Genomic DNA, 15,651 nt, shown 5'->3' with positions numbered 1-15,651 from the left:
GTGTAGGTTGAATATACGTATAAAATTATGTAACGTTTTATATGTTCTAATCCTAGTAATTCTGTGGTCTACTTTTAAACTTGTATCTTAGGTCATAATATTCGGAAATGTATTGACTCCACACCTTATAACGAAAATGATGCTACACAACAGAATAACAAACTGTTTTAAATCCCAGCACTTGAAATCATCTGAAAGTAGGTTGACTGTTCTCTTAACCACAATACAAATATTTCATACGCCAGCGCACAAACCATAGAAATAGTAAAAAGTCTGTCGTTCCGGTATTACCAATTTCAATGCTTTTTGCCCCGATGATGTATTAATGGGTGTAAACATCAAATATTGAATATTCAATATACGCACACTACACAGTTCACTAATCTTCGAAAATAGACACTATAAAAGTGTACATTGACTTATGTTGGAGACTTAAATCACCTCCCATCCCCCTCACAACAAACATAGTAAATCCATGGGGTCCATTAATAAAATGTCGTTATCATTCATTCTTTATTTTCGAACATAGTAGTGGCACTTTTGGAACTAGAATAAGACTTTCGTAATATAGGGGAACTTAAATAAGATAGATTTTCATATAATGGTAAGTTACAAATTTATAGTAGAATATAATGGATTTTAGACAATAAATAGTGTTTCGCTGGTAGAATAAGATAAGATTATATTTATTATACTCCAACAGACTACAACTAACATCGTAAAAGTAGGAAAAAAAAGTTCTTTTTTTTCAAATTTATTGATATGAAGTTTCTTACTTTCGGGAACTTTGTTTATATACTACTATCAAACAAGAAAAACAACGTCCTTTGTATGTAATCAAAGATCATGAAAATTTACCCCTTCATTGAAGTCAACATATATATTATAGCTTTTACTTTACAAAAGAATTTGTTTTCATAAAAAAGATATTGATGCTTTGATTTTTTACTCTTTATACTAAAATTAGTTTCTAACATAATTCTCAGCCGAAGTCAGTTTTGATGCATCACCATATTTCCCATGACGAAACAAACTTTTCTATCTTAAAGTTGAATGCCTATCCTATCACCTGTACAACTTAATAATTATCGTATAATAACACTATTGGGTCCTTAAAATTGGCTTTGCATATTTTCATTCACATAAAACGGTACAAGTTATCATATATGATTTTATTGTTTTCCTGCTACTCAAATATTGACTAAAAACTTTCCATGTTTTAAATGATTACACAAAGAAGATGTTTTGTCTCTGTTGACTGACTGTTATTATGAAAACCTCATCTTTATCTTGATATTTCACCGATCAGAACGTGATCGATTCTATGGATACGCCACTAATTAAAACCAAAACTCAATCAAACGTATTTCAAACATATAAAACATAAATACTTTAAACCTGCTGAATTGTTTGTGCCTGTCCTAAGTCAGGAATTTTTTTACCTTTGTGTAACTTGCTCCGTTTTCACTTTCGGTTTTTTTTATGTTGCTGGAGTCTATTACGGTAACTATCTCGTTGTTCCTGAGTATAGTGCTGTTTTGGAGTCAGCAGCTCACTGACTTATGGTGTGAGAGTTTCCTTGTTCATTGAATACCCATGGGTGACCTTAAGCTGACATTTTTCATCCTGATGGGATTGTTGTCTTTTTTTTTGACATATTCACCATATCCATTCTCGTTATATGTAAAGCTAGTTTTGTCAGTTCCTATACACAAAGTGGTACATATGAATACTGAATGCTATGAAATATATGAAATAATCTTATAAAAACCTATCAGGACAGTTGATTTGAATTTGTGATTTAACTAATTGATTATCATTATCAATTGGATATGACTTATCCAATTATAATTATGCGCGTTATAGATATATTTGCTTTCTCCTAGTGTTGATTGAGGATACAAATATGGGTTTAAAGCTATATTTCATAGTAAATAATTGTTAAAATTGAGCAATGTTAATTATAATTAGGTTTACTGACAATTTGTTACTTTTTAAATTATACGACATTAGCCCTGATTAAAGTCAACAACCTTGACCAATAATGCACAAGATGGTGAATATGTAACTAAATTTTCTTCTTCTCTAATATAATTTACTTTTATGCGTCTTAAAGTGCATGTAACATAAACTAAAAGGAAATGCTATTACAACAATACCATACAATATAAAAATCATAAACTAAACAAAGTTGTCTTGAAGCTAAGACTGGTAACCAACAATTCTAAAGATAATATACAGTAATCATTATACATTGTAGTAAGTTGTTACCGATATTACGATGTTTTATAACGTAAATCAGTTTTACAAATGTAATCTTTCTGAAAAGCTGTTGTTGTGTATGTGTCATATTTCAAGTTTGGTGTTGATATTTTCATTTGACGATAAACCCTACATTCTTTCACTGAAATAAGATCGTGATCGACTTAAAGGACGCTGGTACCATGCATGAAGGTTTTATAAACTGAGACGTAATATTTATTGCATGTATATGTACAATGAACCAGTATATTCACGAATAACATTATTACATGATTGTATATGGAGCTCAACTTTCAAATCCCCTTCCCATCCCCGCTCCTAACAAAACAAAAATTTCAAAACAATTATTTTAAAAATCACTGATGAATGCATACGAACATCTAAAAGGAGTCATTAACTTGATTGTTAACGTTATCAACATAGGAACAACTGTGTTGTAGTATAAAACAAAGTGTCTGACAATGAATCTGCATCGTAAATGCAACTACAAACTTCAAAGATGACATAACCCAAAGTCAAGTAACATTTTCTGGTCTCTGCGAAGATTTAAAATGTTTTGAATTAAAAACAAAAACAGTTATTATAAGAACATACTTTACAATTTTGCTAGTCATATATTACATCTGTAAAACAATTTCATCTGAAACCTTTTCAATTTACCATTAAAGCCAATTTCAGTATTGTATTGAAAAGAGTATAAAATTGATAATTGAGTAGAACAGTATTCAAATTTAATATCATGTGAATAGTTTCAATAAAAAAGACATGTTAATAACTGTTTTAGCGCCAGTTTTTAAAATGAATATCCGTTTTTTTTTCGTTAATGTACTAACAGAACTTAAGTTTTGTCAAAAAAAAAGGAAAGCAACGGGAAAATTATTTTTTGTATCACCCCAGAAGATTGACTTTGATTCGATTTTTTGTAGAGAACATCTCCATAATAGGAATTAACTTTCTTTATATTGAGTGATGTTTTACATATAACTTTATTTAATATTACATAACAATGCTTATTTTCATGAAAATATTTCATTGCAATTTTAAGCTTCGTACCTCAACAATACTAAATTGCGTTCCTATAAGTTTATAAAATCATTTAGTAGACTGCCCATGAAGTACAAATCACCCTAAAATAGAATCAAGCAGTAATATCCCTGGTTAAAAGAACAACATAATTATTGGGGCAACGATCCCTTTAGAACACTTGATCTATATTTTTGGAAAAACAGATAAACGCTTTAAATGAATATAGATGAACAAAATTATTAATACGATAAAGTTTACCATTGTGAATTAGTATCATGAATACTCAACAAGAAAGTGTTTGATATTAATCATTTAAGAATGTCTTTATGTCACAATCCACAAAAAAACTTACATAATGCATTATGCACGACCTTCACGTGAAATGAATTTATTGAGCAAGATACGTCTCCGTAAAATGTTTATGTTTAACCGATGATTTCACTTTGGTGGACATACTTTAATTTTAGGAAAGGACTGACCGTAACAAACTTTACGGTAAAAAAGTACAGATTTAATATACATCAAAACACTAATTTTTGACAGATCAATGATCCGAGATTTAAAACGCATCCAATATTCTTTACAAAATGGGTGGAGTTGTGACTATAATCTTCCAAGTGGGAAATTATTATTTTGTAACAATATTTTTTTCATTTTTCATTTCGCACTATTAAACATCAAAGATTAGCAAATAAATAGGAGCCGCAGGAATTCGTGATAGAGTGTGAGAACCTAGTCTACAACGTTTATGACTCAAAGATTTACAAATTATATTAGTAGGAATTTTCACAAGATAGAGTCTTCATCAGAGCAGGAGAATTTTATACAGTATTTATTTGGTATAATATATATTCATTTGATATGTATCATAATCAATTTCGACCAGAATTAGCATATGGTAAATGAAGGCCGATAAAAATGGATTCATAATTCGTACTGTTTGTCTATTACTTATTTTCAAAAGATGTGACAATGCCATTCTGATTCTTTGTATTTTATATGTGTTAAAACTATAGGGTATGTAAGTCTCGTCATGTGACCCCGTGATTTCACGAGAATGGGTCCTCGTCTACCATCCAAAAGCATGGAGATTTTTCATTTAGAGAGCGTTGATGTCAGTGTTGAAGTCAAAACATCTTTTTGTGTAAAAAAATATCGATCAAAAATGACAAATATCTATTTCTACATGATAACGATATTAAGAAAAAAACATAAAATAAAACATTTTTATACGGCGTTTCAAGTACCCGGAAGTAAACAATAAAATGCAGATTGGTTTCCGGTTTTCAATAGGTTCTACGCCGGAAATTCCGGTACAGAAAATGAAACTAGAACGTGACTTACATACACTATTAGGTTGATCATTATAAAACATAAACATATTATCTTGTTAAGTAAAGTCTTGTAAGAATTTCCTAGAAATATACTTGAAGTTGTCCTTTTATTAATCCAACAATGTTTTGCCACATGTTTTTTTTTTTCAAATCCTCGACAGTGTTTGTCTTCTGATCTTTATGACCCCGAATGTATCTTGTCAACAGTTTTTTTTTTTAATCCCGGTTGTGATTTGCCCACAGTTTCATATTCTCGAACGTGCGTTTCCCTTGGGTATTCCATGATCTGGTCTATGTTTTGCCAAATGTCGTATTAGGTTCTCTCCTAAGGCGCAGCTAACTGATTTTTTAAAGAAAATACACAATTTTGCATCATTACGGTGTATACATATGCATGGTGAGTTTTTCCAACGTGTCATAGTTTTCCCTTCCTCTTTCATCTACCCGAATTTTACTTTTTATGAGCAAATCAGTAGGTGTTTCTAGAAAAGGAGAGGACGTTCCCCCTACCGACCCACCAAGTCCATGTTTCCAGTTTTTTTGTCATATTCTATTGATTCTTTGTACGTTTTATTTTGATTATTTTATGTTCTTTGATATGTGTGTCTGTTTTTTCCGTCTTTTTTCGATTACATTCCTTGATTTCTTGGTTCCCTTGATTAATCTTTGCATGAACTTTATGAACTAACATGAACTTTAGGAACTAACATTGCAAGAGTAATGAAGGGAACCAAGGTTATAGCGGTAATCAAAAGAATGTAATCCAGGGACAAAGACCAGACATGGAAAACAGACACACACAACAAAGAACATGAAGTAACTAAAATCATACATACAAAGTAACAAAAGTAAATTGCAAGAAAATGAACTGTAAATGGTGTTATTATGTTCACCTATTTCTCACCTCATCCATGCATGCCTTCCTCCTCCTGAGGTAGTTTGTAAGTGCCTGATATTTTAAAGCATAGCATTTGGTTGTTAGTTTCGGAAAGGCATTCTTGATATGTATTTAAAATCAGTATTTTTGTTTTCAGTATGTAACATGTTTTCTGACAATATTCACTTAAGCACGTATAAATTTTAATAAACCTCAATACATCCAGGAATGAACAATATGTACTTTTTAATAAAAAAAAAAAAACAAAAAAAAACACTTGGAATTTCTGTTTTACTGCTTCAAAACAGGTTTGTTTTTTGCAACGAAATTAGACAAATTTTCTGAATTTAACTAACTGTATAGTACTATCTTAAAGGGAATACGTGTTGCAAATGGAATTATTCGTGTTCCTTTGATATTTGATTTAGCTCTTCTGTTTTTAACATTATTTTATCAATCCTTTGAATGTGCATTGCAGACACCTGCACTTATTTATGATTCTTTAAACCTATAGAGCATATAATATTCGACAATTTTATGAAGTGTTTTGACACTTTCCTTTGATTATTCCCTTTCACATTTGGGACAGTTTCACGCTTTACGCATGTGCAGACATTGCTTTGATATTTGAACAAAATATTCATTTGATCTTGATAAAAAAATTTATGTTATTTTAAGTAAATTCAACTAATGTTAATGGATTATTAGCGATTAAACTGAAAAAGGTTTCTTAAACAACACCCAATCATACACTATGAATTACCGTGTCACACTTTTAAAAACTTCCCTTTTTGAAAATTTTATTGATTAAGATAAATAACCATTGACTTTTGAAAAAAATAGCTATTATGTTATGTTTTAATGATTTGCTATGCAGCTTTATACAACCGAACCCTAATAGGTCGATGTTTCTTTCTAGTAAAGCCTTTATTTGAATAAAACGACGGTTGTGTTATATCTTTTCTTATATTTTGAATGTTGATTTATTCAGTAAATAAATGTTGTAGAGATTAATTGAATAACATTAGTCAAAAATAATCAAAGCATTATATGACAGAGTTCAAATGCCTTCTTTAAAAGCTTAAAAAGATTTAGGATAATCTTCTTACACAAGCCAGCAGCATAACGCTATTCGGTGAGTATAAAAGTAAGGAATAAAAGATAGGCATTTTTCATTCATATAAATCAGGATTACAAATGTCAAGTAATTTTTTTACCTTTAAAATTTGCATTTTAAATCAATTCAATGGTTGTCTACTGAATGAAAGTTTTAGTTGGGAAATAAATTCTTCAAATATGTTTAATTGTATAACCTTCGTCCAGTCATGATTATTTCAATAAAGGTTATCTTAAGTCTTAAATACAAACAAATTAACAAAATTAATACACTATGGACCACCGTTTTCACTTGTAAATCAACGAAGAAACGCATCAAAGATCATTGATAACACTATACAAGCTCTTAAAATCAAGTGTCCAAATACTAATGGTGCGGCAAAGATATATTTTCAGAAATCAGAGATGTATATACTCGTTTTCTTAATTAACGTATTACTTTTTTTTTAGAAAAATGTTACTTTAGAAGAAGTTGATTATTACATGTGCTTTGTTTTGATATAGAGTGCTTTCGAATGACCTAATTTTAATTAACTATAATTTCGTAGGAAATTTTCTGCGAAATTATAAACAGAGATTTAAACATTAATTCCAATCATTGTTGTAGAGTAATTCTAAGGAATACAATGCATATTTGGAACTATATTTCACTACTAAAATTGTTATTTGTTGCATTCCTTTTTAACACATTAAAGAAAAAATACTAAAAATGGCACGCGTCGTCTTGCTAGGCAAGAAGTTGATATCAGACAGCAAACAAGATCGCTTACAACATATACCACATCAGAATCACAAACAAAATTTTATAAATCAATCCACCAATTCATAGACGAGATTATTTGCAATTATAATCGGTTTGATGGAATGAATGATGTTTGGACGGGCGAATGTATAGATGGTCAGCAATGTGATTCAAAAGATACCATCCTCTCATTTTGGTTCCATATAATAGTTTCGTTTAAATTGAATATGACATACGTGATATGTAACTAAACATTGTTTATATTTTCATACTTATTTGAGGTTACTGCACAAATATTATGATAGTTTCAATAGATATTATTAGAATGTGGGATTAAATACTTTGAGATGTTAAAAATACCTATAGATCAAATAAATAAAATAAAATTATCATTTCCCTTTTGTTATCATTATCAAAAATTACATTCGGCTGCATATATTCTTTTTAAGATGAACCATTAAAACCACTCTTTAAAGAGTAAAAGTGAGCTAACAGAACACATAATCCGATTAGTTCGAAATAAACAATGCCTGTTGACATATGACGATAAATTTCTACTTACATGATTTTTTAAAAAAAAAATCATTAATCACCAAGCGCAGAAACTGAATGTATATAAATGTCTCAAAGTGCTTTGTATATAATCTGTGTTGTATTCTAAGGTGTTGGAAATATATATCTTCATGGAAGTCATTTTATTTTGGTTCGTCAAACGACAAAGAAAAATATACAAAAATCAATGCCAAGGCTTATGTATTTTGCTTGAAGAGTGTTAGCTTTAGTTTGCGTTCCACACTGTTTGTTGTAGTTTGTCGCCTGAAAATTGTTTTCTGGAGTTTGTCGCATGTACAGTGTTGGTTTTTATATGTTATCTGAATAATGTCAGTTGTAATTTGTTGTCTGAACAATATTGGTTGCAAATTGTTGCCCGAACAAAGTAAGTTGTAATTTGTCGACTAAGCAATGTTAGTGGAAATTTGCCACATAACCAATTTTAGTTGTTATTTATCGCCTACAATCGTAAACCGATTTCTAGTATTTTTCTAAACTTTCAGGTAAAAAAATTCGAACTGAAAACGTATACTGTCCTACTGATCCTTACAGCAATCAATTATGACACTCTACAAGCAACAACAACATCAACCTCATATACATCAGAAAGTGTCACAACGACATCCATGGTTTCAACTGTATCATCACAAAAAAGTACAACTGACCAACAATATACTACTTCATCAACAAGCACTCCTGATCAAACAACCGTTACAACCGTCAGAAATACAGAAGATAAAACCACAATTTCCACTGCAACTGTAACAGCAGACCAAACAACCAGTACACCGGCAAACTCAAGTACAGTAGACCAAACAACCACTGCAGAAGCTTCAACTCCAACAGATCAAACTTCAGTTCTTACATCAACGACACCAGATCAAACCACAACAACACAAAACATCCAAACACAAACAGCTACGGAAACCATAACCACTACAGCAGATATCACATCAACTGCAACAGTAGCAGCAACAAGTACAATTGATCAAACTACAAATGTAGGAGCTACCACTTCATCAGATCAGACTTCAGTCGTTACATCAACCAGTACAGCAAAAGCAACTACACAAAGTACGCAACCTCAAACAAATACGGTAACCATGACTACTACTGCAGATAAAACATCAACTGCCACAGTAGGAGCAACAAGTTCAGTAGATAAAATGACCAACACAAGTTCACAAGATCAAACAATAGTAACAGACGTCACAGGTACACCAAGTCAAACAGCTACTGCTACAGCCACTGGTACTGATGGTCAAACAACAATTACACAAAAAACAAGTACAGCAGACCAGACAACAACTGCATCACCAATAACTACAACTGACCAACAATCTACTGCTTCATCAACAAGCACTCCTGATCAAACAACCGTTACAACTGTCACAAGTTCAGAAGATAAAACCACCATTTCCACTGCAACTGTAACAGGAGGCCAAACAACCAGTACACCAGCATCATCAAGTACAGTAGACCAAACAACCACTGCAGAAGCTTCAACTCCAACCGATCAAACTTCAGTTCTTACATCAACGACCTCACCAAATCAAACCACAACAACACAAAACATCCAAACACAAACAGCTACGGAAACCATAACCACTACTGCAAATATCACATCAACTGCAACAGTAGCAGCAACAAGTACAATTGATCAAACTACAAATGCAGGAGCTACCACTTCATCAGATCAGACTTCAGTCGTTACATCAACCAGTACAGCAGATGCAACTACACAAAGTACGCAACCTCAAACAAATACGGTAACTATGACTACTACTGCAGACAAAACATCAACTGCCACAGTAGGAGCAACAAGTTCAGTAGATAAAATGACCACCACAAGATCACCAGATCAAACAACAGTAACAGACGTCACAGGTACACCAAGTCAAACAGCTACTGCTACAGCCACTGGTACTGATGGTCAAACAACAATTACACAAACAACAAGTACAGCAGATCAGACAACAACTGCATCATCAATAACTACAACTGACCAACAATCTACTGCTTCATCAACAAGCACTCCTGATCAAACAACCGTTACAACTGTCACAAGTTCAGAAGATAAAACCACCACTTCCACTGCAACTGAAACAGGAGGCCAAACAACCAGTACACCGGCAACCTCAAGTACAGTAGCCCAAACAACCACTGCTGAAGCTTCAACTCCAACAGATCAAACTTCAGTTCTTACATCAACGACCTCACCAGATCAAACCACAACAACACAAAACATCCAAACACAAACAGCTACGGAAACCATAACCACTACTGCAAATATCACATCAACTGCAACAGTAGCAGCAACAAGTACAATTGATCAAACTACAAATGTAGGAGCTACCACTTCATCAGATCAGACTTCAGTCGTTACATCAACCAGTACAGCAGAAACAACTACACAAAGTACCCAACCTCAAACAAATACGGTAACCATGACTACTACTGCAGACAAAACATCAACTGCCACAGTAGGAGCAACAAGTTCAGTAGATAAAATGACCACCACAAGTTCACCAGATCAAACAACAGTAACAGACGTCACAGGTACACCAAGTCAAACAGCTACTGCTACAGCCACTGGTACTGATGGTCAAACAACAATTACACAAACAACAAGTACAGCAGATCAGACAACAACTGCATCATCAATAACTACAACTGACCAACAATCTACTGCTTCATCAACAAGCACTCCTGATCAAACAACCGTCACAACTGTCAGAAATACAGAAGATAAAACCACCACTTCCACTGCAACTGAAACAGCAGGCCAAACAACCAGTACACCAGCAACCTCAAGTACAGTAGACCAAACAACCACTGCAGAAGCTTCAACTCCAACAGATCAAACTTCTGTTCTTACATCAACGACCTCACCAGATCAAACCACAACAACACAAAACATCCAAACACAAACAGCTACGGAAACCATAACCACTACTGCAGATATCACATCAACTGCAACAGTAGCAGCAACAAGTACAATTGATCAAACTACAAATGCAGGAGCTACCACTTCATCAGATCAGACTTCAGTCGTTACATCAACCAGTACAGCAGAAACAACTACACAGAGTACCCAACCTCAAACAAATACGGTAACCATGACTACTACTGCAGACAAAACATCAACTGCCACAGTAGGAGCAACAAGTTCAATAGATAAAATGACCACCACAAGTTCACAAGATCAAACAACAGTAACAGACGTCACAGGTACACCAAGTCAAACAGCTACTGCTACAGCCACTGGTACTGATGGTCAAGCAACAATTACACAAACAACAAGTACAGCAGATCAGACAACAACTGCATCATCAATAACTACAACTGACCAACAATCTACTGCTTCATCAACAAGCACTCCTGATCAAACAACCGTCACAACTGTCACAAGTTCCGAAGATAAAACCACCACTTCCACTGCAACTGAAACAGCAGGCCAAACAACCAGTACACCGGCAACCTCAAGTACAGTAGACCAAACAACCACTGCAGAAGCTTCAACTCCAACAGATCAAACTTCAGTTCTTACATCAACGACCTCACCAGATCAAACCACAACAACACAAAACATCCAAACACAAACAGCTACGGAAACCATAACCACTACTGCAGATATCACATCAACTGCAACAGTAGCAGCAACAAGTACAATTGATCAAACTACAAATGTAGGAGCTACCACTTCATCAGATCAGACTTCAGTCGTTACATCAACCAGTACAGCCGAAGCAACTACACAAAGTACCCAACCTCAAACAAATACGGTAACCATGACTACTACTGCAGACAAAACATCAACTGCCACAGTAGGAGCAACAAGTTCAGTAGATAAAATGACCACCACAAGTTCACCAGATCAAACAACAGTAACAGACGTCACAGGTACACCAAGTCAAACAGCTACTGCTACAGCCACTGGTACTGATGGTCAAACAACAATTACACAAACAACAAGTACAGCAGATCAGACAACAACTGCATCATCAATAACTACAACTGACCAACAATCTACTGCTTCATCAACAAGCACTCCTGATCAAACAACCGTCACAACTGTCACAAGTTCCGAAGATAAAACCACCACTTCCACTGCAACTGAAACAGCAGGCCAAACAACCAGTACACCAGCAACCTCAAGTACAGTAGACCAAACAACCACTGCTGAAGCTTCAACTCCAACAGATCAAATTTCAGTTCTTACATCAACGACCTCACCAGATCAAACCACAACAACACAAAACATCCAAACACAAACAGCTACGGAAACCATCACCACTACTGCAGATATCACATCAACTGCAACAGTAGCAGCAACAAGTACAATTGATCAAACTACAAATGTAGGAGCTACCACTTCATCAGATCAGACATCAGTCGTTACATCAACCAGTACAGCAGAAACAACTACACAAAGTACCCAACCTCAAACAAATACGGTAACCATGACTACTACTGCAGACAAAACATCAACTGCCACAGTAGGAGCAACAAGTTCAGTAGATAAAATGACCACCACAAGTTCACAAGATCAAACAACAGTAACAGACGTCACAGGTACACCAAGTCAAACAGCTACTGCTACAGCCACTGGTACTGATGGTCAAACAACAATTACACAAACAACAAGTACAGCAGATCAGACAACAACTGCATCATCAATAACTACAACTGACCAACAATCTACTGCTTCATCAACAAGCACTCCTGATCAAACAACCGTTACAACTGTCACAAGTTCCGAAGATAAAACCACCACTTCCACTGCAACTGAAACAGCAGGCCAAACAACCAGTACACCAGCAACCTCAAGTACAGTAGACCAAACAACCACTGCAGAAGCTTCAACTCCAACAGATCAAACTTCAGTTCTTACATCAACGACCTCACCAGATCAAACCACAACAACACAAAACATCCAAACACAAACAGCTACGGAAACCATCACCACTACTGCAGATATCACATCAACTGCAACAGTAGCAGCAACAAGTACAATTGATCAAACTACAAATGTAGGAGCTACCACTTCATCAGATCAGACTTCAGTCGTTACATCAACCAGTACAGCAGAAACAACTACACAAAGTACCCAACCTCAAACAAATACGGTAACCATGACTACTACTGCAGACAAAACATCAACTGCCACAGTAGGAGCAACAAGTTCAGTAGATAAAATGACCACCACAAGTTCACAAGATCAAACAACAGTAACAGACGTCAGAGTTACACCAAGTCAAACAGCTACTGCTACAGCCACTGGTACTGATGGTCAAACAACAATTACACAAACAACAAGTACAGCAGATCAGACAACAACTGCATCATCAATAACTACAACTGACCAACAATCTACTGCTTCTTCAACAAGCACTCCTGATCAAACAACCGTTACAACTGTCACAAGTTCTGAAGATAAAACCCCCACTTCCACTGCAACTGAAACAGCAGGCCAAACAACCAGTACACCAGCAACCTCAAGTACAGTAGACCAAACAACCACTGCAGAAGCTTCAACTCCAACAGATCAAACTTCAGTTCTTACATCAACGACCTCACCAGATCAAACCACAACAACACAAAACATCCAAACACAAACAGCTACGGAAACCATAACCACTACTGCAGATATCACATCAACTGCAACAGTAGCAGCAACAAGTACAATTGATCAAACTACAAATGTAGGAGCTACCACTTCATCAGATCAGACATCAGTCGTTACATCAACCAGTACAGCAGAAACAACTACACAAAGTACCCAACCTCAAACAAATACGGTAACCATGACTACTACTGCAGACAAAACATCAACTGCCACAGTAGGAGCAACAAGTTCAGTAGATAAAATGACCACCACAAGTTCACCAGATCAAACAACAGTAACAGACGTCACAGGTACACCAAGCCAAACAGCTACTGCTACAGCCACTGGTACTGATGGTCAAGCAACAATTACACAAACAACAAGTACAGCAGATCAGACAACAACTGCATCATCAATAACTACAACTGACCAACAATCTACTGCTTCATCAACAAGCACTCCTGATCAAACAACCGTCACAACTGTCACAAGTTCCGAAGATAAAACCACCACTTCCACTGCAACTGAAACAGCAGGCCAAACAACCAGTACACCAGCAACCTCAAGTACAGTAGACCAAACAACCACTGCTGAAGCTTCAACTCCAACAGATCAAACTTCAGTTCTTACATCAACGACCTCACCAGATCAAACCACAACAACACAAAACATCCAAACACAAACAGCTACGGAAACCATCACCACTACTGCAGATATCACATCAACTGCAACAGTAGCAGCAACAAGTACAATTGATCAAACTACAAATGTAGGAGCTACCACTTCATCAGATCAGACTTCAGTCGTTACATCAACCAGTACAGCAGAAACAACTACACAAAGTACGCAACCTCAAACAAATACGGTAACCATGACTACTACTGCAGACAAAACATCAACTGCCACAGTAGGAGCAACAAGTTCAGTAGATAAAATGACCACCACAAGTTCACAAGATCAAACAACAGTAACAGACGTCACAGGTACACCAAGTCAAACAGCTACTGCTACAGCCACTGGTACTGATGGTCAAACAACAATTACACAAACAACAAGTACAGCAGATCAGACAACAACTGCATCATCAATAACTACAACTGACCAACAATCTACTGCTTCATCAACAAGCACTCCTGATCAAACAACCGTTACAACTGTCACAAGTTCCGAAGATAAAACCACCACTTCCACTGCAACTGAAACAGCAGGCCAAACAACCAGTACACCGGCAACCTCAAGTACAGTAGACCAAACAACCACTGCTGAAGCTTCAACTCCAACAGATCAAACTTCAGTTCTTACATCAACGACCTCACCAGATCAAACCACAACAACACAAAACATCCAAACACAAACAGCTACGGAAACCATAACCACTACTGCAGATATCACATCAACTGCAACAGTAGCAGCAACAAGTACAATTGATCAAACTACAAATGTAGGAGCTACCACTTCATCAGATCAGACTTCAGTCGTTACATCAACCAGTACAGCAGAAACAAATACACAAAGTACCCAACCTCAAACAAATACGGTAACCATGACTACTACTGCAGACAAAACATCAACTGCCACAGTAGGAGCAACAAGTTCAGTAGATAAAATGACCACCACAAGTTCACCAGATCAAACAACAGTAACAGACGTCAGAGGTACACCAAGTCAAACAGCTACTGCTACAGCCACTGGTACTGATGGTCAAACAACAATTACACAAACAACAAGTACAGCAGATCAGACAACAACTGCATCATCAAAAACTACAACTGACCAACAATCTACTGCTTCATCAACAAGCACTCCTGCTCAAACAACCGTTACATCTGTCACAAGTTCCGAAGATAAAACCCCCACTTCCACTGCAACTGAAACAGCAGGCCAAACAACCAGTACACCAGCAACCTCAAGTACAGTAGACCAAACAACCACTGCAGAAGCTTCAACTCCAACAGATCAAACTTCAGTTCTTACATCAACGACCTCACCAGATCAAACCACAACAACACAAAACATCCAAACACAAACAGCTACGGAAACCATCACCACTACTGCAGATATCACATCAACTGCAACAGTAGCAGCAACAAGTACAATTGATCAAACTACAAATGTAGGAGCTACCACTTCATCA

At 35.5% G+C, this 15,651-nt stretch overlaps 1 protein-coding gene across 1 annotated transcript; it reads left to right on the top strand.

Annotated features, from left to right (window-relative positions):
• Positions 1-12: 12 nt before the first annotated feature.
• On the top strand, positions 13-15,598 carry LOC148613010 (uncharacterized). The gene is made up of 3 exons (XM_088595422.1): positions 13-604; positions 8,413-15,432; positions 15,509-15,598. The coding sequence occupies exons 1-3, from the start codon at positions 602-604 to the stop codon at positions 15,596-15,598; spliced, it is 7,113 nt and encodes a 2,370-aa protein (XP_088451548.1). The 5' UTR covers positions 13-601.
• Positions 15,599-15,651: the final 53 nt, after the last annotated feature.

The sequence above is a fragment of the Perna viridis genome, chromosome 7, assembly GCF_037379345.1.
Source record: "Perna viridis isolate PV_CMFRI_1.1 ecotype Kerala chromosome 7, ASM3737934v1, whole genome shotgun sequence".
Classification (NCBI taxonomy): domain Eukaryota; kingdom Metazoa; phylum Mollusca; class Bivalvia; order Mytilida; family Mytilidae; genus Perna; species Perna viridis.
This window is presented reverse-complemented; position numbering and strand designations above follow the sequence as displayed.